The sequence below is a fragment of the Oncorhynchus masou genome, chromosome 32 (genome assembly GCF_036934945.1).
Source record: "Oncorhynchus masou masou isolate Uvic2021 chromosome 32, UVic_Omas_1.1, whole genome shotgun sequence".
In the NCBI taxonomy this organism is placed as follows: domain Eukaryota; kingdom Metazoa; phylum Chordata; class Actinopteri; order Salmoniformes; family Salmonidae; genus Oncorhynchus; species Oncorhynchus masou.
In genome coordinates, this window is record NC_088243.1 from 70002908 (window position 1) to 70029814 (window position 26907).

General features: G+C 41.9%; 1 protein-coding gene and 1 pseudogene across 4 annotated transcripts in view; both read right to left on the minus strand.

The window, feature by feature from the left end:
• Nucleotides 1–10857, minus strand: part of LOC135526529 (inositol polyphosphate 5-phosphatase OCRL-like) — a 30756-nt gene extending 19899 nt beyond the window's left edge. For 2 of the 4 annotated variants that reach the window (XM_064954989.1, XM_064954992.1), the window contains exons 1-6: nt 10727–10857; nt 3813–3904; nt 3270–3308; nt 2845–3139; nt 2520–2633; nt 154–292 (exon numbers count right to left, since the gene is read on the minus strand). In XM_064954989.1, the coding sequence (XP_064811061.1) occupies nt 154–205 (52 nt within the window). In that variant the 5' untranslated portion in view covers nt 206–292; nt 2520–2633; nt 2845–3139; ... (1 more) ...; nt 3813–3904; nt 10727–10857. Of the gene's footprint in view, nt 1–153; nt 293–2519; nt 2634–2844; nt 3140–3269; nt 3309–3812; nt 3905–10726 lie in introns of those variants that run through there. The other 2 variants (XM_064954990.1, XM_064954993.1) reach the window with 2 other exon arrangements.
• Nucleotides 288–24067, minus strand: LOC135527255 (protein eva-1 homolog C-like; annotated as a pseudogene).
• Between the last annotated feature and the right edge of the window lie 2840 nt (nt 24068–26907).

Below are 26907 nucleotides of genomic sequence, written 5' to 3' on the forward strand. Positions count from 1 at the left end.
AGACAGTGGACACCAATATTAACTTGATACGAGTAATCCCATTTAGATAAGCCACAATCCACATCAACCACAGTCAAAACTAAATCAAAAGACACGGCAACAGGAGATTATCAACTGTGGCTCTGGTAACTCAACATCAGAGATAGGACATACCAGTAGGTACGGTGCCACTGCCACCTTGAAAGGGGCCTCTGACCGTAAACATAGCTGAGGAATGTAACCGGTGGACATAGGTGAAACGTGAGAGAAGAGGACGTAGGGGGAAATTACTAAGGCGTGGAAGTCAGTCACCCTGGGGAAATAAATACATGTTGGATGAGTTCATGAATAATACATGCACTAGTGAGTAAGGGCGTCTGTAGGGTACAGTAGTGTTGAGCAGAGAGAGAAGCAAGAGAAAGAGAGAAGCAAGAGAGAGCGCGAGACAGCGAGACTAAGAGCATGAGACAGCGAGAGACAGAGAGCGAGAGAGCGAGACAGCGAGAGAGAGAGAGCGCGAGACAGCGAGAGATAGAGAGGGCGAGACAGCGAGAGACAGAGCAAGACAGCGAGAGACAGAGTGCGAGAGACAGAGCACGAGACAGCGACAGCGAGAGACAGCACGCGAGAGAGCGAGAGACGGAGAGCGCGAGACAGAGAGCGCGAGACAGAGAGCGCGACACAGAGAGCGCGACACAGAGAGCGCGACACAGAGAGCGCGACACAGAGAGCGCGACACAGAGAGCGCGACACAGAGAGCGCGACACAGAGAGCGCGACACAGAGAGCGCGACACAGAGAGCGCGACACAGAGAGCGCGACACAGAGAGCGCGACACAGAGAGCGCGACACAGAGAGCGCGACACAGAGAGCGCGACACAGAGAGCGCGACACAGAGAGCGCGAGACAGAGAGCGCGAGACAGAGAGCGCGACACAGAGAGCGCGACACAGAGAGCGCGACACAGAGAGCGCGACACAGAGAGCGCGACACAGAGAGCGCGACACAGAGAGCGCGACACAGAGAGCGCGACACAGAGAGCGCGACACAGAGAGCGCGAGACAGCGAGAGACAGAACGCGAGACAGCGAGAGACAGAACGCGAGACAGCGAGAGACAGAACGCGAGACAGCGAGCGCGAGACAGAAAGCGCGAGAGACCGAGAGCGCGAGACAGCGAGAGACAGCGAGAGACAGAGAGCGTGAGACAGAGAGCGCGAGACAGAGAGAGACAGAGAGCACGAAACAGCGAGAGACAGAGAGCGCGAAACAGCGAGAGAAAGAGAGCGCGAAACAGCGAGAGACAGAAAGCGCGAGACAGCGAGAGACAGAGAGCGCGAGACAGCGAGAGACAGAGAGCGCGAGACAGCGAGAGACAGCGAGACTAAGAGCATGAGACAGCGAGAGACAGAGAGCGAGAGACAGAGAGGGCGAGACAGCGAGACAGAGAGCGAGAGACAGAGAGGGCGAGAGACAGAGAGGGCGAGACAGCGAGAGACAGAGAGCGCGAAACAGCGAGAGACAGAGAGCGCGAAACAGCGAGAGACAGAGAGCGCGAAACAGCGAGAGACAGAGCGCGCGAAACAGCGAGAGACAGAGAGCGCGAGACAGCGAGAGACAGAGAGCACGAGACAGAGAGCACGAGACAGAGAGCACGAGACAGAGGGCACGAGACAGAGAGCACGAGACAGAGAGCACGAGACAGAGAGCACGAGACAGAGAGCACGAGACAGAGAGCACGAGACAGCGCAAGACAGCAAGAGAGCGAGAGACAGCGCGAGACAGCGAGAGACAGAGAGCGCGAGACAGAGAGAGACAGAGAGAGACAGAGAGCGCGAGACAGCGAGAGACAGCGAGAGACAGCGAGAGACAGCGAGAGACAGAGCGCGAGACAGCGAGAGACAGAGAGCGTAAGACAGCGAGCGCGAGACAGAAAGCGCGAGAGACCGAGAGTGCGAGACAGCGAGAGAGACAGCGAGAGAGACAGCGAGAGAGACAGCGAGAGAGACAGCGAGAGACAGAGAGCGCGAAACAGCGAGAGAGAGACAGCGCGAAACAGCGAGAGAGAGACAGCGCGAAACAGCGAGAGAGAGACAGCGCGAAACAGCGAGAGACAGAGAGCGCGAAACAGCGAGACAGAAAGCGCGAGACAGCGAGTGCGAGACAGCGAGAGACAGAGAGCGAGAGACAGAGAGCGAGAGACAGAGAGCGAGAGACAGAGAGCGAGAGACAGAGAGCGAGAGACAGAGAGCGAGAGACAGAGAGCGAGAGACAGAGAGCGAGAGACAGAGAGCGCGAAACAGCGCGAGAGAGAGCGTGAGACAGCGAGAGACAGAGAGCGCGAGACAGCGAGAGACAGAGAGCGAGAGACAGAGAGCGAGAGACAGAGAGCGAGAGACAGAGAGCGAGAGACAGAGAGCGAGAGACAGAGAGCGAGAGACAGAGAGCGAGAGACAGAGAGCAAGAGACAGAGAGCGAGAGACAGAGTGAAAAGAGAAAGAGAAAAAGAGAGAAAGGGCGAGGGCGAGAGAGAGACTGGCTCACCTTGCTGCTTGGCTCTCTTCAACTGGGAGAAGAAGGACTGGCTGCGCTCATCATCCTGGAGCTCCAGAATCAGCTCCAGGGCTTTCTCCCCTCTGACCCGTATCCTAACGCAAGCTGGAGGGGCAGGGAGAAACACACATCCACCATTGACTCCCCTTATGGCTACCACAGACTCATTCAATTCAATACACTATTTATTCCTAAGGGGCAATTATTGCTGGGTATAGAGTGACCGGCAGGAGGGGCAGGCAGACAACACATGACAGGATACGTTGTTACATTCACCACAACTTAGCCTATACAAATATACCATTTACTCACTCACCACAACCATGGAGACACTACCCATGTCCACTTGCATGTCTACCAAATCCGCAGAAAATGAGGTAGACAGTGATTTGCCAACAGTGAGCTATTTCAACAGAGTGCAGGTGGTCCCATCGCCACAGGCAACTCATGACCAACTTTTGCAACTAAATAAATCTGCAGAGACAACCAGGCATGGAGCTCAGGGCATAAACTAAAAATCTAACCAAATTGGATGAAGAGCTCTGTTACAAACGATTGTCATGTCTTTATTGTAGTACTGTTGCCACAACACTGGTCTTGCACATAAGCTCCTATAATAAAGGTAGAAACAACAACACAATGATGCTGAATTACTTATAGCAAACCTCCACTAGAAACAATTCCTATCAAGGTGGATGACCATTTAAAAAACGGAAGTATGAGGAGAAAAGTCTTACTTACTTTTTGATGGCAAGTCAATGAGCAGCGCTTCTTCGGCCTCTGAAATAAAGCAGATAAAAAAAGAACATTAAAGAGTTGTAAACGTGAGGCTCAAAGGTCTGTGGGGAAGAGTGAATATGTCATGGCAACAGGTTTCAATAGGCTCATGCTACTAGCTGTTGACTTTCAAATGTCTGGCCATCGTAAACAAAGCACCTTGGACTTGTTCCACTACGACAAGCAATAACCTTGAGTTAATACTGCTACCATGGTAGGGAGTTAAGGAATGTCAAGTTTAAATGCCTGCAGGCTTTATACAAGAGAGGGGCTCTGCATCACAATCAGCTGTCTGTTGGTACAGGAACTGTTCTATATCAAATCTCTGAAATCTGCTCTGAACTGTAGCAGTTCAATAACATTTCCAAAGCATTTCCTTAGCATGCACTGCAAACAATGGTACCATTCAATAACACTTCCCAAACATTTAGCCTAGTTACATTGAAAAACTAAATGGTAGGCATACATGGAATTTAAAAGGTGAATTGAGACCCGGTGGTCACTTACCTCGCACAATCTGAAAATGACTGTTGATGGGTATGGACAACTGATGTACCGGACAGGACACAACAGTATCAGGGTTAGCCAAAACACCTAACCTGGAGGGAGAGGAGGAAAGTATCTTTGAATACAGCACCCTACATGGTTGGTCTTCAGATAGGAAGTTTAATTTAATCTAATTTGTATAAAACCTCATGCAGTATAGTGAGCAAGAGAGGTGTTGTCATAGTGATTTTACAGACTTCCCTAAAACATTTAAGTGGAAAAAGATCAACGTAAACAGAACTTATGTAACTTAGCCCAAACAGTTGCCGTTTCATGATGTAAGATATTCAAATGCAAGCGCAATGAAAAGTAAATGATTAGGTATTTATGTTAGAGCTTCAGAGCTGTAATGTGTGGGTTAATGTAGGGTCATATTTCTCTCCCTGATGACGACAATGCAACAGCCAAAGCATCAGTGAACTGAGGTCGATTCCAACCGAAATCCATGCAAGACATTCAAATAAATGAGAGCCTCATATGAAAATGATCACAAGGCCTGAGCTTTAATCCAACTCAAATGGAGCGTCCGTCTGAGCTGTGATGATGGTTAATGTAGGTCAAGTCTCACTCCCTACCAATGACTGTACAGCAGCAGGCAGGGCGTCAGAACATGTCCACACTTCCTTTCAACTCTTAACAAGAAATGGGATTACTGTGCAGAAGTGGAAAATGATGTAACCATGGCTGCTTGTCTGAATGTGTCAGGTCAGGACACTCTGTTCCAAATAGGCTAGCTGGTGATGGCACCGTAAGTAGTATACCCAACTTCTCCTCCAAAACACCCATATAAAGTCCCTTGTCATTATATATAGACCTAATAGGTTCCACCTATCATCAACAAGTAGACCTAATAATACTATGGCAAGCTCTGTCCCTCCAGTTTCCCGGAAAGAAAACAATCAATTCAGTGTGTGACAGAACTGGGCGATAACCCTAACTCTAACACTAACCCATATTGTGATAAATTCCATGAATTGATGCGACCACGATAGATAGAACAATACGATCATAACATAGATGTCTACCACAGTTTAACGTTTTTTTTATGATCCTTTAAGCTACTACTAGTTTGATGGCTGGAGCCATCAATTGTCCCATTAACGAGTATTCAGACCCTTTGCTATGAGACTCGAAATTGAGCTCAAGTGCATCCTGTTTCCATTGATCATCCTGGAGATGTTTTTACAGCTTCATTAGAATCCACCTGTGGTAAATTCAATTGATTGGACATGATTTGGAAAGGAACACACCTGTCTATATAAGGTCCCACAGTTGCCAGTGCATATCAGAGCAAATACCAAGCAATGAGGTCGAAGGATTGTCTGTGGAACTCTGGGACAGGATTGTGTCGAAGCACTGGGGAAGAGTACCAAAAAAATGTCTGCAGCATAACACAGTAGCCTCCATCATTCTTAAATGGAAGAAGTTTGGAACCACCAAAACTCTTCCAAGAGCTGGCTCTGACAGAGCTCCGGAGTTCTTCTGTGGAGATGGGAGAACCATCCAGAAGCACAACCATGTCTGCAGCACCAATCAGGCCTTTATGGTAGAGTGGCCAGACGGAAGCCACTCCTCAAAAGGCACATGACAGCCCGCTTGGAGTTTGTCAAAAGGCACCTAAAGGACTCTCAGACCATGAGAAACAACATTCTCTGGTCTGATGAAACCAAGATTGAACTATTTGGCCTGAATGCCAAGCGTCACGTCTGGAAGAAACCTGGTCCCATCCCTACGGTGAAGCATGGTGGTGGCAGCATCATGATGTGGGGATGTTTTTCTGTAGCAGGGGCTAATAGTCTAGTCAGGATCGAGGGAAAGATGAACGGAGTAAAGTACAGGGAGATCCTTGATGACATGCCCCAGAGCACTCAGGACGTCAGACTGGGGCAAAGGTTCACCTTCCAACAGGACAACGACCCTAAGCACACAGCCAAGACAACGCAGGAGTGGCATCGGGACAAGTCTCTGAATGTCCTCGAGTGGCCCAGCCAGAGCCCGGACTTGAACCCGATCGAACATCTCTAGAGAGACCTGAAAATAGCTGTGCAGTGATGCTCCCTATCCAACCTGACAGAGCTTGAGAGGATCTGCAGAGAGGATTGGGAGAAACTTCCCAAATACAGGTGTTCCAAGAAGACAAGGCTGTAATCACTGCCAAAGGTACAGTGGAGAAAAAAGTATTTAGTCAGCCACCAATTGTGCAAGTTCTCCAAATTAAAAAGATGAGAGGCCTGTAATTTCCATCATAGGTACACCTCAACTATGACAGACAAAATTAGAAAAAAAAATCCAGAAAATCACATTGTAGGATTTTTTAGGAATTTATTTGCAAATTATGGTGGAAAATAAGTATTTGGTCAATAACAAAAGTTTCTCAATACTTTGTTATATACCCTTTGTTGGCAATGACAGAGGTCAAACGTTTTCTGTAAGTCTTCACAAGGTTTTCACACACTGTTGCTGGTATTTTGGCCCATTCCTCCATGCAGATCTCCTCTAGAGCAGTGATGTTTTGGGGCTGTTGCTGGGCAACACGGACTTTCAACTCCCTCCAAAGATATTCTATGGGGTTGAGATCTGGAGACTGGCGAGGCCACTCCAGGACCTTGAAATGCTTCTTACGAAGCCCCTCCTTCGTTGCCCGGGCGGTGTGTTTGGGATCATTGTCATGCTGAAAGACCCAGCCACGTTTCATCTTCAATGCCCTTGCTGATGGAAGGAGGTTTTCACTCAAAATCTCACGATACATGGCCCCATTCATTCTTTCCTTTACACGGATCAGTCGTCCTGGTCCCTTTGCAGAAAAACAGCCCCAAAGCATGATGTTTCCACCCCCATGCTTCACAGTAGGTATGGTGTTCTTTGGATGCAACTCAGCATTCTTTGTCCTCCAAACACGACGAGTTTTTACCAAAAAGTTCTATTTTGGTTTCATCTGACCATATGACATTCTCCCAATCTTCTTCTGGATCATCCAAATGCTCTCTAGCAAACTTCAGACGGGCCTGGACATGTACTGGCTTAAGCAGGGGGACACGTCTGGCACTGCAGGATTTGAGCCCCCGGTGGCGTAGTGTGTTACTGATGGTAGGCTTTGTTACTTTGATCCCAGCTCTGCCAGCTCTCTGCATTCACTAGGTCCCCCCATGTGGTTCTGGGATTTTTGCTCGCCATTCTTGTGATCATTTTGACCCCACGGGGTGAGATCTTGCGTGGAGCCCCAGATCGAGGGAGATTATCAGTGGTCTTGTATGTCTTCCATTTCCTAATAATTGCTCCCACAGTTGATTTCTTCAAACCAAGCTGCTTACCTATGCAGATTCAGTCTTCCCAGCCTTGTGCAGGTCTACAATTTTGTTTCTGGTGTCCTTTGACAGCTCTTTGGTCTTGGCCATAGTGGAGTTTGGAGTGTGCCTGTTTGAGGTTGTGGACAGGTGTCTTTTATACGGATAACAAGTTCAAACAGGTGCCATTAATACAGGTAACAAGTGGAGGACAGAGGAGCCTCTTAAAGAAGAAGTTACAGGTCTGTGAGAGACAGAAATCTTGCTTGTTTGTAGGTGACCAAATACTTATTTTCCACCATAATTTGCAAATAAATTCATTAAAAATCCTACAATGTGATTTTCTAGATTTTTTTTTCTAATTTTGTCTGTCATAGTTGAAGTGTGCCTATGATGAAAATTACAGGCCTCTCATCTTTTTAAGTGGGAGAACTTGCACAATTGGTGGCTGACTAAATACTTTTTTGCCCCACTGTACTTCAACAAAGTACGGAGTAAAGGGTCTGAATACTTATGGAAATATGATAGTTATTTTTTTTGTATCAATTTGCACACAAAGCAAATGTTTTTGCTTTGTCATTATGGGATAGTGTGTGTAGATTGAGGGGAAAAGACATTAATTACATTTTTGAATAAGGCTGTAACGTAACAAAATGCTGAAAAAGTCAAGGGGTCTGATATTTTCAGAATGCAATGTACATATACACAGGTTGGAGCAGGGGGCTGTTAGATACATAGAGGTTGGAGCAGGGGGCTGTTAGATACATAGAGTTTGGAGCAGGGGGCTGTTAGATACATAGTGGTTGGAGCAGGGGGCTGTTAGATACATAGAGGTTGGAGCAGGTTAAGTGCCTTGGCTCAGTGTGTACATAGTTTTAATGCATTTAGGTAGTCGACCATGGAGTTTGTGTGCGCTCTCATGTGAGTCTCATTAGAGTGGTGGTGGGATACAGACATAATAAGCAGCGTGATGGCTGGCACTGGGGCTAACCTCTGTCTCTCTACTGCACACACACACCAGCTGAAATGGTCCTGAGTATTATCACACACTAAACAAAAACATCAAACAAGCAACCATGTTCAGAGCTGATGACCGAGAATCTCCTCATGTGCTGGCTGTCAGATAAAGCCTAGAGTGGTACTGTAAACCCAGGCTTCTCAAAGTGGGGAGGTACTGCAGGGGGTCCGTGCCCAGATATCAAAACAATATATAAAAACATCTGATTGCAGAAAAAGCCACTTTGGCAGCTGACTGCCTCAACATGAGATTCTGACATGAAAACCACTAGGCAATCTGAGGTTTGTAATAAATGGTCTGCATGCATTTGGCAGTGAACTCCCATCAGGACACAGCCTGCGGATCAATTCAGGCATGCTGCACCGGTCTATCGTTTTATGCTGTAGTGCTGCACTGTGTCTTTCTAGAGGCATACCTGTCAATCATCACTCACCCTCAAACATTATGCTGCTAAAAACATAATGAGGAACCTTGTAATGCAAGGTAGACTACAGAACACCATGGCAAACATTGGTATGGTCTTTCTGCATAGTCTTGTACAGATGGTCCACACAAGCAAAAATGTCCTGCAAGTAGCAGTCGGACAGGAAGAGGTTTTGCAATGCAATGTTTCATCTCAAATTGTACACCACTACTTGACAGAAATAAACCTGACCACTTGAGTACAACTCATCATTATGACCCAGTATGGGTGAGAAAGGCAGATATGAATGAACATACATTTTCAGACACTGAGTTCTCTAATGTTAGTACTTACATAAACTCCCCAGAGAACTCAATCAGTGACAGTAGCCTGGGCTCCTTCTGACCGGACAACCTTACCTCCTGTCCTCTTACAGTTTGAGCATCACTATTAAGGAACCAGCAGCAATGATGAGAGGGCAGGGACACACACTAGGGCAGGCTAGAACTTGAAGATGAAACTACAAATAGGCCGAGTGACCAGAATATCGGCTATGATTTGGTCAACAAATACTTAACCACACTAGCTATTCCAGACTGTTGTCTATTCAAGGTTGTTGTGAAATACTTCAAATGGAGCTAACAATGGAAGACGTGTATAAGGCTTATGTGGTATTATTGAGAGAAAAAATTGTTAAGCTAGTTAGTACAGTTGCACAACCTACAAAACAGTAAGTCATCATGACCATATACTATATGGACCAAGTAACTGGTTATTTGGTTACATTGTTTTGGAAACTGAAGCAAAAAGCAAGAGTTTGTAGGCTGTTGCGATTCCAAGACATGCACATGGACAGAGCCATAGAGATCCTATTTAATTATATTTTGTATTATAATTATATGGACAGAATATTCCTAGCTAGCTAACTAGGCTTACTGGGTTAACAAATCACACTTTATGGATGCAAATGCAGAGAACAAGGACTGTAGAGTCTAATCTGTGGTAAAATATATATATATATATAAAATAAATTTAAAAAGCTGAAATGTAATAAAATAATATATACAAAATATTATTTATCTAAAAGAACTGAATGACTAAAAGACTAAGATCACCCTGTGGAAAAACAAAGATAAAAAGGTGTTAAATATCTCTTTTAAAAAATGCCCAAAGTTTCACAGTTTAAAAACTCAGGTTCTCTGGCAGGCTGTTCCAGGGGCTGAGGACATAGTAACTAAAGTCTGCCTCTTGGTCCAAGGCTTTGGGATAGTTAAAAGGCTAGTGCCAGAGGAACTGTGGGACCTACTGGGTACATTCTGCATGTCTGTCATGTATTGGGGTGTACAATCGTGAAGTGATTTAAAGACTAATAAAATAATATTGTCTAAATAAATTCTAAAACTTTCAAAATCTATTCTAAAAAACACACAGAAAATAAACACAGAGAATTAAAAACCGGTGTAAGGTGTGCTCTCCGTATGGTCTTGACCAAAGGCTTTCTCGGGTAGTATTAAATCAACCCTGCTAGTAAAACATGGATCATTACTTCAGTGTCAGACTGAGAAAAACACTAATCAGCTGAAATATTCAGAGTAAATACAACAAAATGTTTGACCTGCAAGACAATATTATTAAAATATAAAATGCAACCAAACCTAAACAGTTAATTTAGCTGGATAACTTAGCGACCTAAACACCTATAGCTATTTTAGCATGCTAACAGCTACCTAGTTTTTAAAAAGCAAAACAAAAAAAATGGCAGACTTTCATAAGGATATTGCCAAGCACTGCTCGTCACTCCCGAAGCCCGAGGAGGAATCCATTCTCACCAATATATATTTAGCTACGGGTGGTAACTAAGGGTATATACACGGACCGTCCAGACGTTTACCGAAGGAAAGTTCCAGGTGACAGCTGTCTACCGGGACGTTTAGCCGGCGGGGGAGTGCTAGGGCCTAGGCTTGTAGTAGTCATGCTATGTTGATATTGCTGTCATGAGAAAATGTTAGTCTGGTCCTGGAAGTTTGTTTTCAGACGCAACTCACGTTCGCAGTCACACAAAATATGAGTGGTAGTTAACGAACGTTAGCTGTGTTTATCAAAATGCCGGTAGCATAGCTAGCTTTTAAAATAATGTAATTAGATCGCTAGTAAATCCTCCATGTGGTACCTTGTCTTCAATGCTGTCTTCCCTCCTCTTCAATGTCACAGCTTCCAAGATGCCAGGCAAGACAGCTAGCCATCCAGCTGCTACGAAAACCGGACTTGCGAGGTGTGGTTACTGCCAGTGTCAGATTTCGCTAAAGAGAACTTCTACGCTGCGCATCATTTGCGCATATATATTAAAAGAGAAGGACGGTCATAATATGGGAAGGGGAAAAAAATATTCATTCCCATACACAGGCTACATCAGAACAGTCTGGACGTATATTATCAGAATCATAAGGCCTGCTCCAGCATCAAAGTGTGTTAGCCCAAAGGCCGGCAGATGGAGATATTGATTGAGTCTTTTCCATCATATCGTCCAACGCATTGTATGCAGCCGGCAATACAATCATATCCCGGTGGACCGGTTTGTACCTAAAACATTCTCCATGCAGGCTACAAATGCATCGATTTCCCCCTTAACTAGATTTAATGGCAAGAAGGGGGGAAATATGCGTACTTTCTTTATGAAACACCATTTTCCACAACTAAATGTTGCATATTGCATCCAGGTGGTGGAAAATTGAGTTTCATGAAGAAAGTATTCATATTTTCAGACATTAAATCTAGTTAAGGAGGAAATCGACGCGTTTACAGCATTCAATGCATTTGGACGGTAAAATGAAAGCATTAATACCAGCTCAACATAGCCATCTGCCGGTCTTTGGGCTATATGTGTGGGTATGATGAAAGGTATAGAATACAATTGGTTGCAAATTGATCATACCTTAAGGAATGAGTCCATAAAAACCCATTTAGCTCATATTCACTTTATTAGGCTAATACAGTACCTAATTAGGGACTACGTTTACAAAGCTCTCTGATCCGTTTATAAAAATGATAATCTCTTACCTGGACTAACATTATCAATAATGTATTTGAGACACAGTTGAACCTATGCAGCAGGAATCCTAGCGGTTAGAGTGTTGGGCCAGTTTTCAAAAGGTTGCCAATTTGAATCCCAGAGCCGACAAGGTGAATAAATCTGATGTGCTCTTGAGCAAGGCACTGAATGCTAATTGCTTCAGGGTCGCTGTTGATAATGGCTGACCGTGATCCCATTATCCAAGGGTGTTACAGGGGGAGTTGGGATATGCAAAAAAACACATTTCCAATTGTGAAATAGGACAAATATAAGCACCCACCAAATTCTTATTATATGCTTGATGGACAGTTTAGTGTAGGCTACATTAAGATCAAATCAAATGTATTTATAAAGCCCTTTTTACGTTAGCAGTTGTCACAAAGTGGTTGTACAGAATCCCATCCTAAAACCCCAAACAACAAGCAATGCAGATGTAGAAGTACAGTGGCTAGGAAAAACTCCCTAGAAAGGCAGGAACCTAGGAAGAAACCTAGAGCGGAACCAGGCTCTGATGGGTGGCCAGTCCTCTTCTGGCTGTGCCGGGTGGAGATAGTACATGGCCATGACCAGCAGGGTCATTTAGAGGTCAAGACAGCAGGCGTGGTAGAGGGAGAGAGAGTCCTCTTTACAGTTGAAGTCATTTAATAGTACAAAATCAAACAAACATTTGATTTGACTCAATGCAACTGAAATTGATCTGTAATTTCCCAAAACTTCAAAGCAATAAGTTGAAAGACCTCACCAACTAAAACCATGATGTCATGTTATTGTGTGTATTGTTCACTCAAGTCATCTCAATATAAAGAGGTTAGGTCACCATATCATATACTACCAGAGTTGGGTAGGTTACTTTCTGAACGTTATCTGTTACAGTTACTACTTACCTATCAAAATTGTATTCAATAGCGTAACTTTTGGATTCCACAAATTCAGTAATGTAATGTGATTACTTTCAGTTACTTTTGAATTACTTTCCCCTTCAGAAGCGTTAGAAGAAGACAAAAAAGGATCCAACAACAAACTTCAACATGCTCCTTTTTTCCATGCTGAATTGAATGTCATTGAGAAAACAGAAAGGTTTCATCATGAAAAAATAAATATTGGAAAAATCCTTTCTGAATTTAAAAGTAATCCAAGAAGTAATCATCTAGTTTTTCAAAAGTAACTGTAATCTGTTTACAATATTGTCACTGGTAATGTAACTGATTCATGTTTTGTAAACAGATTATATGTAACATTTACATGTAATCAGTTACTCCCCAACCCTGTATACTACGTATATTAAGGAAAGGTAGATCACATGAAATAACAAGAAAATAATTGGTACTAAATGTTCATTTTCAGTCCATGATTAATGTGTTGTTGCTGTCTATTCCCACCAGCTTCCCCGTGGATTCTCAGGTATTGCAGGCCTTTTAGAATATAATACCATACAATAAATCCCTGTAGATATTCAGACACTGCAGGCCTTTATCCCCCAGCTCTGTCAAGTCCTTGCCGTCCCTCACCACGGTGGAGCGCAGGCCGAACAGACAGAGCAGGAAGACTAGACCGGGGCAGATCCCTAAGACAAAGTAGAGGACCACTCTCTCTGGAAGACCTGTGGATGGAGGGATGATACACTAGTCTTGGGTGAAACTAGCATGACATTGTTCAATGAGGAATAAATAGAAGAACTAGCATAATATTATTTAATGAGGAATAAATAGAAGAACTATCATGATATTGTTCAATGAGAAATAAATAGAACTATCATGATATTGTTCAATGAGGAATAAATAAAAGAACTAGCATGATATTGTTCAATCAGGAATAAATAGAAGAACTATCATGATACTGTTCAATGAGGAATAAATAGAAGAACTATCATGATATTGTTCAATCAGGAATAAATAGAAGAACTATCATGATATTGTTCAATCAGGAATAGATAGAAAAACTAGGAGGATATTGTTCAATGAGAAATAGATAGAAGTAACATAATATTATTCAATGAGGAATAAATGGAAGAACTAGCATAATATTATTCAATGAGGAATAAATATAATAACTATCATGATATTGTTCAATGAGGAATAAATAGAAGAACTATCATGATATTGTTCAATCAGGAATAGATAGAAAAACTAGGAGGATATTGTTCAATGAGAAATAGATAGAAGTAACATGATATTATTCAATGAGGAATAAATGGAAGAACTAGCAGGATATTGTTAAATGAGTAATACATAGAAGACAAAGCCTAGGTTGACAGCTATACAATCAAGAGAGTTACATTTGGTTGGCCTGGTCCCAGATCTGTTTATGCTGTCTTTCCATCTCCTACAGCTATACAGCATAAACAGATCTGGGACCAGGCTAACGATTGGTGCCTGCTGATCATTAAAGTAAAACAAGGCATACTATATACAGTACAAAAAGCCCTGCGTATGAGAAACCAGCCTACATGCACACAGCAAACAATAGACATACCCAGTAAAGATTTCAAGAGAGTTGGTATGAAACACGTTTTGAGGCCTGATGATGCTGGGGCCGGTGTACCAGTAACAAAACACTGATACACTGATAGACAAGGACAGTCACACACATTTAAAATACAATTATATACAAACAATACAACTAAAATAATACAAATAATAAAATAATACAATAAAAAAATAATGTGTGTGTGTTAAAGTGTGTGTGTTAGTGTGTCTGTGTGTGTTTGTGTCTTAAAGTGTTTGTGTTTTAAAGTGTGTCTGTGTATGTGTTTGTGTGTTAAAGTGTGTGTGTTTGTGTTTTAAAGTGTGTCTGTCTATGTGTGTTAAAGTGTGTGTGTTTGTGTCTTACAGTGTGTGTGTGTTTGTGTTTTAAAGTGTGTGTGTGTTTGTGTTTTAAAGTGTGTCTGTCTATGTGTTTGTGTGTTAAAGTGTGTGTGTTTGTGTCTTACAGTGTGTTTGTGTTTTAAAGTGTGTCTGTCTATGTGTTTGTGTGTTAAAGTGTGTGTGTTTGTGTCTTACAGTGTGTGTGTGTTTGTGTTTTAAAGTGTGTCTGTCTATGTGTTTGTGTGTTAAAGTGTGTGTGTTAAAGTGTGTCTGTGTGTCCCCTCACAGTCCCCGCTGTTCCATGATATGTTGTTGAATCTTTTTTTAAAAGGTAATTTTGCTGTTTGCTTGAGTAATTGGAGATGGAAGGGAGTGATGGCAACACGTCATTCAGGGCAGGTGGACTGAGCCCCACCTGTTTTTTGGGGGGTTGTTGCTGGTTTTGCATGTTATTTTGGCATTAATATGTGTCAGATATCAGTTTGCAAACAATGTAAAAAAGTAAATAAATAGCCTCTTATCCGCTAGTTGTCCCCTTATGCCATAGTTGTCTCAATTGTCAGTAAAAACCACATTTGTTTAAGCAAGTCACCATTTCAGCTTTGTTTTTTTAAGGCAGTAAATGAGGCTGAATGAACTGTTTCACTGCCAGACAAGGCTCCGCTGATAGCCAGGTGAAGCAGTGGTAAGGATTCACTCCATGGTGCTCAAAAGAAAGCTCTGCTATTGGGACAGCTTTATGTAGCTATGGCTCAAACAGTTTGTGGGCACCGTTTGTCACCATAATAGTGCAATTAATGTATTGTTTAGTGTTGTGGTGTAAAGTACTTAAATACAAATATTTTAAAGTACTACATAAGTAGATTTTTGGGGTATCTGTACTTTACTTTACTATTTCTATTTTTGACAACTTTTACATTTACTTCACTACATTCCTGAAGAAAATACTGTACTTTTTACTCCATACATTTTCCCTGACACCCAAAAGTACTTGTTTTATGTTTTATGCTTCGCAGCAGAGGAAAATGGTTCAATTCACGCACTTATCAACAGAACATCCCTAGTCATCCCTACTGTCTCTGATCTGGCGGACTCATTAAACACACATGCTTCATTTGTAAATTATGTCTAAATGTCGGAGTGTTCCCCTGGCTATCCGTAACTGTAAAAAAACAAGACAATGGTGCAGTCTGGTTTGCTAAATATATGGAATTTGACATTATTTATTCTTTTTACTTTTGATAATTAAGTACATTTTAGTGATTAAATTAACTTTGATACTAAAATATATTTAAAACCAAATACTTTTAGATTTTAACTCAAGTAGTATTTTACTGGGTGTCTTTCACTTTTTCTATTGAGGTATCTTTATTTTTACTCAAGTATGACAATTGGGTACTTTTTCCACCAGCTTTGCTGGCATGCATCCAAGATTTGCTCCACCAAGATTTACATGCTGAAATTGCCACTGTAAGGAAGTTCCATGCTATCACGGCTCTGTATACTGTGCTTTGCCAGGAATTCGTTTTGGACTTGAGAACTGTGAAGAGACTCCTGGTGTCTTGTGGGGTATGTATTGGTGTCTGAGATGAATGTTATTTGATTATGCAGACAATCTGGAATTTTCATTACAGTAATACTTCTCATAAAAACTAGGAGATGCTATTCATCTCTGGTCAACCCTCAACCCAGAAAGACTGGCATGCATGCTGTTGATGTTAGTTCTGTATGTGCAATTAAGGGCAAGGCGTGCCGCTCCGTTTTGAGCCAACTGCAGCTTTGCAGGCATATTACCAGACAGTAATCAAGATGGGATGATACCAGAGACTGAACATCTAGATCTTTGTGTTACACAGATCATCTTTTTGTAACAGCCATACCCCTCCCCATCTTCATAACTTTATCAATATGACTTGACCATCCAGTGTTGCACCTAGGAATTTAGCTTCCTCAGCTTGCTCAACCGTCACACCCTTTATATGCAACATTATCAATAACTTCAAAGGCTGCACTGAAATATAAAAATACAGCTCCAACTATCCTCTTTTAATCCATATATTTTAACCAATCATCAGTCATCTGAGTCAGTGCAGTACAAGTTGAGGGCCTTTCTCTATATGCATGCTGAAAGTCAGTAGTTAACTTGTTCTCTGAAAAATAGCATTGTATTTGGTCAAACACAATTCCCACCATCAGTTTAGTAAGAGCATGCAGCAAACTGATTGGGCGGCTGTTGGAGCCAGCAAAGGGTGCTTTACAGTTTCACAATTAACACACGTTTGCTGAAACTACATCTCAGGTACTCAAAACAGTTAGCCAATTTCTCCAAACCCCACAGACATCTTGCAAAATGAAACACAGCAATCAAAATAATGTACTCCCTGCTCAAAATAAAAACATACATCAAATTAATCTAACTTTGTGATAACGAAGATCACACTAATGGGACATTCAAAACACTACTATCAGAACCTATTTCAGTGTAAAGACTGGTTTTGTTGTACTGTATGTTGTTTGTGTGTACTCAAACTAGAAAGTAACACAATTGCAAAAATGTACGTTTTATATTTCAACATTTATCAATACATGTCAAACAACATACTGTAAGCACACATACAGTAAAAATGCAAACATAAAGCAAATATATTTTGCATATTCAAAGGAATAAAAATAGGCATATTTGTACTACTGTACTGTATGTTAGATCAATTGTACAGAATAGATAAAGAAACTCTCAAAATACAGTAAAATCATAAGTCAGGAAACAAATACTCCATTGCAAAAACAAAATCAGTCATATCTGTTGTTTTGGCCCAGCAACAGATTTTCATCAACATCACAGGCAATATTCTCCTTGGCCAGACAGCGGGGGAAATTCCTTCTGGCATGACTCATCCGGAATGTCACCACAGGCCTCCCCATTGCCTGGAGAACAGCCATACGTTCATGGGGTGTGCGATCATACACCTTCCACCCCCATGTGGAAAACAAATCAATGGGATTGAGAAATGGTGAATATGGTGTGAGATAGAGAATTGTAAACCTGGGATGTCATGGAAGCAGTAGCGAAACTCACGTTGTCCCAAATTAGAACATACATTTGCTGCTCAGGATCGCCTGGCCCTCTCTGCTCTGTCTGAAAAAGATTGTCATGTAAAGTGTTCAGGAAATTAAGGAGATGGGCAGTGTGTATGGTCCAAGGGTGGCATGGCAGTGGAGGACCCCGTTGTGGCTCATAGCTGCGCATATGGTGACATTTCCCCCGCGCTGGTCTGATACCTCAATGATGGCGCGTTGACCAATGATGCTAAGTTGAATCCAGCCTCACTTATGAATATGAATTCCTGGGGGACAGGACTTGCATCCAACTCCATGATTCTCTGAAATAAGAGTAAATACTGTAATTGCTGTATGGTAAAGTTCACTGGCAACATCAATGAGTCTAATGTTTCAGGAGTGTAATACCACTACATTGCTTACTTGCACATATTCGTACAGTTTATCCTTCACTCTTTGGGAATTCCTTTCAAATTGGACTCTGTAGATTTGCTTCATCCGGAGATGGTGTTTCTTAAGGATGTGAGCTATTGTTGATAAGCTCACTGATGTTTTCAGTGTTTTCAATAATCTGTTGTTGGATTTCCGCAGTGTTATGGCATTATTTTCAACTACCATTTGCACAATGGCAGCCTCCACGTACGTGGTTGCAAAGTAGTAAAGTAGTTGCAAAGTAGTATATCTCCCAATTTCATACATACAGTAATACATGATACATTGACTTTGTTTCCCCTCACAGTATGTATTGGAATCTACAGTCTTTACTCAGCTTGATGTTGTACTACTGTCAGGTAGTAAAAGTAGTAGAGAGGTCCAATGTCTACAGTACATACCAATCCTCATTTTGGAACGTCCGGTTGATGGATGCTACGGTGAAGCAGCTCAGATTGGCCAGCACTCTCTGCCCAGCCTCTTGCATGGTCAAACCATTGGTTGGCAACATGGTCCACCATAGTTGCCCAAATTTCATCAGAGATTACTCTGTCCACCTCCACCTTTGTCCACCTCCACCTCTCTCTGCCAAATGTGCTTCCTGTCACGACTTCCACCGAAGGTGGCTCCCCTGCCTGTTCGGGCGGCACTCGTGGTCGTCGTCTCCAGTCTACTAGCTGCCGACGATCCCTTTTTTCCTTTTCTGTTTGTTATGTCTGTATTGATTTCACCTGATCCTTGTTTAAGATTTGTTTTAGGGCTATTTAAGCCGGTTAGGCCCGTCTGCTTTAGTGCGGGCTTGTTTTCTGTTTGTCTGTGGATGGTTGTGTGTGGTATGTTCTCGGACCTTTTTGGTGTCCCGTTTTGGGTTGGTCATATGTTGTTCGCCTGTTGTGTTGGCGTTGACCACTTTCCCATTGACCGAAATAAAGTCAGTTTTCTATGAATCCTCTGCTCTCTGCGCCTGACTCCGCACCCACCACTCCTAGCTGTGTGACACTTCCACTGTTCTCCAAACACCGGAGTACTCACTGGTGGCCTTTTTATCCATAACAAAAGGTCTGATTGCAAAGTGAACATTTAAGCAATTAGTGTTTTCACATGTGAAGAGTGAAAGTGATCAATTGGTAATTGAGCTTAGCTTGTTGAACAGTGTTGCTTTTCATTTACACACAATATATTTTAGTTGTGAAGGTTGTACCAAAGGTAGCGAATTGCATGTTGTGTTTTGTCAAATGTTTATTTTAGAATTGCAATCTGAGTGTAAAGCTAAACATGTGCCAGTAGTACCGCAGATCTGGTGTCTGGTTCTACTAAATGAGTTACAGGTGAGGGTCATTGTGTCTCATGGGCCAGTTTTAGTGTGTAAACATTTGGGCAAAACTGTAATAATAATACTAATTTATTCAACTTATATAGTGCTATTCATTATATAAAAAAGTTGATCGACGACCAAGAGACTGAAGGTTGAGAAAGTTCATAACAATAGTTTTTCCACCTCTACCACACTAACTTGACCAAATTCAAAACAGCAATCCTACTCCTTAATTATTAGATATTTTATACAAAAATATGGTTCACTATTCAATGTTGTCATTTCTCTTCTTAGTTTTTCCACTTTACTCGTGAAATAGTCATTGAAATGACTGCCAATATCTAAAGGTTTTGTTATAAATGACCCATCAACTTCAATGAACGATGGAGAGGAATTGGGTTTTCTGCCTATGATGTCATTTAAGGTATTCCAATTTATTTTTCCATTCTGCTTTATGTAATTTGCCTTGGTAATATAGTTTCTTCTTTGTTAAGTTTAGTCACAAAAGTTCTCAATTTACAGTATGTCAACCAATCAGCTGAGTAGCCTGACTTGTTTGCCACCTCTTTTCCATCATTTCATAGAAATACTTCCAGTGATGCATCTAGATTAACTTCCTCATACACATCAGAACAGCATAAATGTTTTACATCGTCACCTTAAAGAGTCCTGTCAAGACGTGTGTGTGTAGGTGACAGGGAAGTCAGGCGCAGGAGAATCAAGCTTGGTATAATGGAGTAGTTTCATAACGTAAAACAAAAACTCCAAAACCAAAGTCCATAATAAAATAAACGTGGGCACAAGAACGTGTCACACACCAATCCATAAATCACGAGCATAACAATAAACAATATCTGACAAGGACATGAGGGGAAACAGAGGGTTAAATACACAACAATTAATGAATGGGATTGGAACCAGGTGTGTAGGAAGACAAAACAAAATCAATGGAAAATGAAACATGGATCAATGATGGCGAGAAGACCGGTGACGTTGACCGCCCGAGCACCGCCCAAACAAGGAGAGGCATCGACTTCGGCAGAAGTCGTGACAATTCCTAAGAAAACATTTTTCATGATCTCTTATGAATTACTTTAGCCCCAACCTTTGGCACTTTGGCTTTCCTTGTTATTATTGCTTTGGGGCAAAACTCTGCAGCATTAGTGAAGATATGATCAATACAAGTGGATGTCACAGATCCAACATTATTGGTATACACTCTAGTTGGTTGAGTGATAACCTGGGTCATATAATAGGCATTAGACACATTTAGAAGCTTCCTCTTGAGAGGGCATCTAGTTGCTAACCAGTAAATGTTGAGGTCAGCAGGAAAATATACGTCTCTGGTAACATCACACACACTAGTAAGCATTGCACACATATCATCCAAATACTGACTGTTAGCACTTGGTTACCTATAGCAGCACCCCAAAAGACCTCCGGTCACTCACTACATATGACCTGGTGCCAGGGAAACATGGGTCCCCAAAGCTCTGAGTGTCCCCCTGAACTGAGTAGTTGGCTCGGCCATGACACCTGCATGACACCGTCATCAGGGCAGATAGTGACAGACACTCTGAAGGGTAGATATATACTCTGATCAGACGTGGGTCAAATGTCAAATACGTTCAAATGCTTGAGCTGTGCTTGATTTAGTCAGATACAAAGAGCCAATGGTGTAGTCCCACAAGCAGTGATGTAAAGTACTGAAGTAAAAATACTTTAAAGTACTACTTGAATAGTTTTTGGGGGTATCTGTACTTTTACTTCACTAGATTCCTAAAGAAAATAATGGACGTTTTCCCTGACATCCAAAAGTACTCGTTACATTTTTCAGGAAAATTGTCAAATTCACAAACTTATTATCAAGAGAACATCCCTGGTCATCCTCTGCCTCTGATCTGGCAGACTCATGAAACACAAATGCTTCGTTTGTAAGTTATTTCTAAGCGTTGGAGTGTGACCCTGGTTATCTGTAAAAAAAAATACATTAAAAAAGACAATTGTGCCTTCTGGTTTGCTTAATATAAGCAATTTTAAAGGATTTATACTTTTACTTTTGATACTATAGTATATTTTAAAAATTGCATTTACTTTTGATACTTCAGTATATTTAAAACCAAATACTTTTAGACTTTTACTAAAGTAGTATTTTACTGAGTGACTTTCACTTTTATTTGACTCATTTTCTATCAAGGTATCTTTACTTTTACTCAAGTATGACATTTGGGGACTCTTTCCACCACTGACCAAAAGGACAAACTCCAAGCTTAATCAAGCAAAAATATTTGAGATAGGTATTTGACCCTGGTTTGACTCTGATATACAGTAGACTATAAAGGTTGAAAACATGCATAGGTTGAGGGTATATCCATATAACCATGTGTATGTAGTAAGTGACATATTAGTAACACACTAACACACTATTGATATGCACATTATTTGCATCCTAGTATTTGACCACTAGATGACACTTTAGTTCCCTTTATCAGACCAATGACTGTCTGGTTTCAGACCCATGTCAGGCTGTGGTGCAGATTCCTGAGGACAGTTGAGACTCCCATGCAGCAGGTGGCCAAACGTAGCCGAATTGATAGCCAGGACAGTGTCATTCTTACACACCAGCTTCAGTGTCTTGCTTTCACACAACAAACTTAGTACGGTGGTGCTTTGAAAGATTAAAACAATAGTATGATCACTGACAAAGTGACTGTATAATATATTTCAATAGAATTCGATAATAATATTGTATTTTATAACAGACAAATGTCATTCTAAGTCCAATGATACATTTCCTGATATAGCTGATGTGTCCAGGAATACTTTCTTAGATATTTTGTCTCCTAAATTCACAACCACAGTTTATGACCGTTTATATTACCCGGTGGACTCGTCTCACCGAGGCTTGTAGGACACAATGAGGTACTTGCTGGTGAGGTTCCCGACCAAACACTGGACTGATGACAGGTATATGACAAGAACGCTGGTCCTGACACTCTGACACCACTTTCGGCAGGGACAAGATAACATAACGTTCAATCATTACGTCTCAGGAGAAACCTTGCCTGAGACCTAAGGACTTTCATTAGCTCCCAGAGCAGACTAACACAGTCTTGAGGCATACCAGAGACCCAAGTTCGAACCCACAACTTATTAAATCACTGTTGGAGTTATTCTTGACAGTATGTGATTAATATTATTTAGGTGAAGAGCAACATTTTCATAGACTTGTCAACTTTTGGGGCCAACTGCTGATAACTGCTTCTGTTTAGCTTTCATTAATAGAGGACAACTCTGAGTGGTACAGTACTGTACTCTACCTGGATAGAGGATAACTCTGAGTGGTACAGTACTGCACTCTACCTGGATAGAGGACAACTCTGAGTGGTACAGTACTGCACTCTACCTGGATAGAGGACAACTCTGAGTGGTACAGTACTGAACTCTACCTGGATAGAGGATAACTCTGAGTGGTACAGTACTGAACTCTACCTGGATAGAGGACAACTCTGAGTGGTACAGTACTGCACTCTACCTGGATAGAGGACAACTCTGAGTGGTACAGTACTGAACTCTACCTGGATAGAGGATAACTCTGAGTGGTACAGTACTGAACTCTACCTGGATAGAGGACAACTCTGAGTGGTACAGTACTGAACTCTACCTGGATAGAGGACAACTCTGAGTGGTACAGTACTGCACTCTACCTGGATAGAGGACAACTCTGAGTGGTACAGTACTGAACTCTACCTGGATAGAGGATAACTCTGAGTGGTACAGTACTGAACTCTACCTGGATAGAGGACAACTCTGAGTGGTACAGTACTGAACTCTACCTGGATAGAGGACAACTCTGAGTGGTACAGTACTGCACTCTACCTGGATAGAGGACAACTCTGAGTGGTACAGTACTGAACTCTACCTGGATAGAGGATAACTCTGAGTCGTACAGTACTGAACTCTACCTAGATAGAGGACAACTCTGAGTGGTACAGTACTGAACTCTACCTGGATAGAGGACAACTCTGAGTGGTACAGTGCTGTACTTTACCTGGATAGAGGACAACTCTTTATTTTCTTTCTTTATTATAATTTTATTTCACCTTTATTTAACCAGGTAGGCAAGTTGAGAACAAGTTCTCATTTACAACTGCAACCTGGCCAAGATAAAGCAAAGCAGTTCGACACATATAACAACACAAAGTTAGTTACACATGGAGTAAAACAAACATACAGTCAATAATACAGTAGAAAAATCTATATAGTCTATTTATACAATGTGAGCAAATGAGGTGAGATAAGGGAGGTAAAGGCAATAAATAGGCCATGGTGGCGAAGTAAATACAATATAGCAATTAAAACACTGGAATGGTAGATTTGACAGTAGATGAGTGTGCAAAGTAGAAATACTGGGGTGCAAAGGAGCTAAAGAAATAAATACAGTAGGGGAAGAGGTAGTTGTTTGGGCTATTTATAGATGGGCTATGTACAGGTGCAGTGATCTGTGAGCTGCTCTGACAGCTGGTGCTTAAAGCTAGTGAGGGAGATAAGTGTTTCCAGTTTCAGAGATTTTTGTAGTTCCTACTCTGTACTCTGAGTAGTACAGTACTGTACTCGACCTGGATAGCAAAATAGGAAGTGCATTCAGTGTTGTCCTTGGTTATGTTTCTGTTTGCGTGGGTGACACAAGTTCTTGCTTGGGACACAGCGTCTGTAGAATGCTGACAGGATGGATACAGAGGACCTGGAGGGACACTTGATAGACAGGGTGTCCCCATCACAGGCATGAGCAGTGTGGTTTCTCAGGACTGAAAAGGAACAGATGGTTTGCATAGAGAAGAGACTTAAACCTCACGCATCAACCTGGTGTCCTGCTGTTGATCATCATCAAATGTCCTATCACCACCTCTAAAGAAATTTAGCATCAATTTCACATAGAAATTGTTCTAACAAATAGGCCCTACACAGCGTGGATGGGGATTATTATGCAGAAATAATGTACTGTAATTTATTCTACATTTAACAGGCAGGCAATCTCAGCCAAATGCCAACAGTACAATATGACGCTGGTCAAACACCAAGTCAAATGTAATCTCCCAGGAGTGGTTTTAATCATCTTTTTATTACTTGACAAGCTGTTCAGAGTTTATGAAACATATGTCAGACATAAAGGATGACGTCACATCCAAGGAGCCGTATAGGGCTTGATACACTTGAACCAAGACTAAATAGAGATAGTAGTAAATAATTTGCCATACAATTCGAAGAACCGACCTAACGCAGAATTAGTTTTCTGTTCCTAAGTCAACATCTTTTAACAATGAAATTACATGACCTCTCCTAAACCCTCTTGGCTGGTTTCCCAGAAACAGATTAAGCCTATCCTGGACTAAAAAGCACTTTATATTGAGAATCTCCTTCAATTGAACATGCTTCTTAACCATAGCTTACTCTGCAAGAGCAAACAAACAGTTTGACACATTACACAATGTGTGTCCTGTGTCATTGTCCTCATGGTCACCCAGCCATAGTTACAAGAGGGTTGTGTCCCAAACACTGGGAGTATCTCTCCTGAGCAGTGTTGTAGTATGATACATAGACCTAGAAAAACACATAGGAGAACAAAGTTCATAATAGAGTTGGATCCATAGAAATAGAATCCCCTAGAAAGGACAAAACATTGACTTAAATGGGTATTATTCATTCTAGTCATTCTTATTCTATGGTTCAGTCTGCCCTCATCCCATTGTCACGATATCCTGGGCCATAGAAATAGAATGACTAGACAGAATATAATTTCTAGTCATTCTAGTCATTTCTTCTTCCTGACCCCTCTATGACTCTTCCTGGCTGGGTCTGTTTTGTGTTCCCCAGTGACAGGCAGCTCCACAGAGCCCGAGTAGGGCAGTACCAGGCTCTCCCTCACAATAAGCTATTCTTAGGGCAGCTCATAGCTCACACCCGTACACAGATGTTGATCCCTGTAAGGATCAAATATAATGTAGCAGTAGAGTGACAATGGCAAGCCCCCAGACAGAGGCAACACTGGTCAGTGGTGGTCACCCCTCGTGTGGACTGGCTGTCTATCTTGTCCAAACAAATCATCATGTAACATCTGTTTGTTGTCATGATGATGTGTCTTTCATTCGTCGATAAAGATGTAACCAGGACAACACAAATAAATCACTGCTATTATCTCAAATGGATGTCAATATCATTCTTATTTAACAACAAAAAATGACTATTACTATCATTCTAGATTCCCTTTGATATGTGTGTTGAAACAGACCATCGTGATGGCCAATCTCAATGATATGTGGCTTGAAACAGATCATCGTGATGGCCATTCTCAGTGATATGTGTGCTAAAACAGATCGTCGTGATGGCCATTCTCAGCGATATGTGTGTTGAAACAGATCGTCGTGATGGCCATTCTCAGTGATATGTGTGTTGAAACAGATCATCGTGATGGCCATTCTCAGTGATATGTGTGCTGAAACAGATCATCTTGATGACCACACTCAGTGATATGTGTGTTGAAACAGATCATCGTGATGACCATTCTCAGTGTTATGCGTGTTGAAACAGATCGTCTTGATGACCACACTCAATGATATGTGTGTTGAAACAGATCGTCGTGATGGCCATTCTCAGTGATATGTGGGCTAAAACAGATTGTCGTGATGGCCATTCTCAGCGATATGTGTGTTGAAACAGATCGTCGTGATGGCCATTCTCAGTGTTATGCGTGTTGAAACAGATTGTCGTGATGGCCATTCTCAGCGATATGTGTGTTGAAACAGATCATCGTGATGGCCATTCTCAGTGATATGTGTGTTGAAACAGATCGTCGTGATGGCCATTCTCAGTGATATGTGTGTTGAAACAGATCATCGTGATGGCCATTTTCAGTGATATGTGTGTTGAAACAGATCATCGTGATGGCCATTTTCAGTGATATGTGTGTTGAAACAGATCGTCGTGATGGCCATTTTCAGTGATATGTGTGTTGAAACAGATCATCGTGATGGCCATTCTCAGTGATATGTGTGTTGAAACAGATCGTCGTGATGGCCATTCTCAGTGATATGTGTGTTGAAACAGATCATCGTGATGGCCATCCTCAGTGATATGTGTGTTGAAACAGATCGTCGTGATGGCCATTTTCAGTGATATGTGTGTTGAAACAGATCGTCGTGATGACCACACTCAATGATATGTGTGCTGAAACAGATCATCTTGATGACCACACTCAATGATATATGTGTTGAAACAGATCATCGTGATGACCATTCTCAGTGATATGCGTGTTGAAACAGATCGTCTTGATGACCACACTCAATGATATGTGTGTTGAAACAGATCGTCGTGATGGCCATTTTCAGTGATATGTGTGTTGAAACAGATCAACGTGATGGCCATTCTCAGTGATATGTGTGTTGAAACAGATCATCGTGATGGCCATTCTCAGTGATATGTGTGTTGAAACAGATCGTCGTGATGGCCATTTTCAGTGATATGTGTGTTGAAACAGATCATCGTGATGACCATTCTCAGTGTTATGCGTGTTGAAACAGATCGTCTTGATGACCACACTCAATGATATGTGTGTTGAAACAGATCGTCGTGATGGCCATTTTCAGTGATATGTGTGTTGAAACAGATCATCGTAA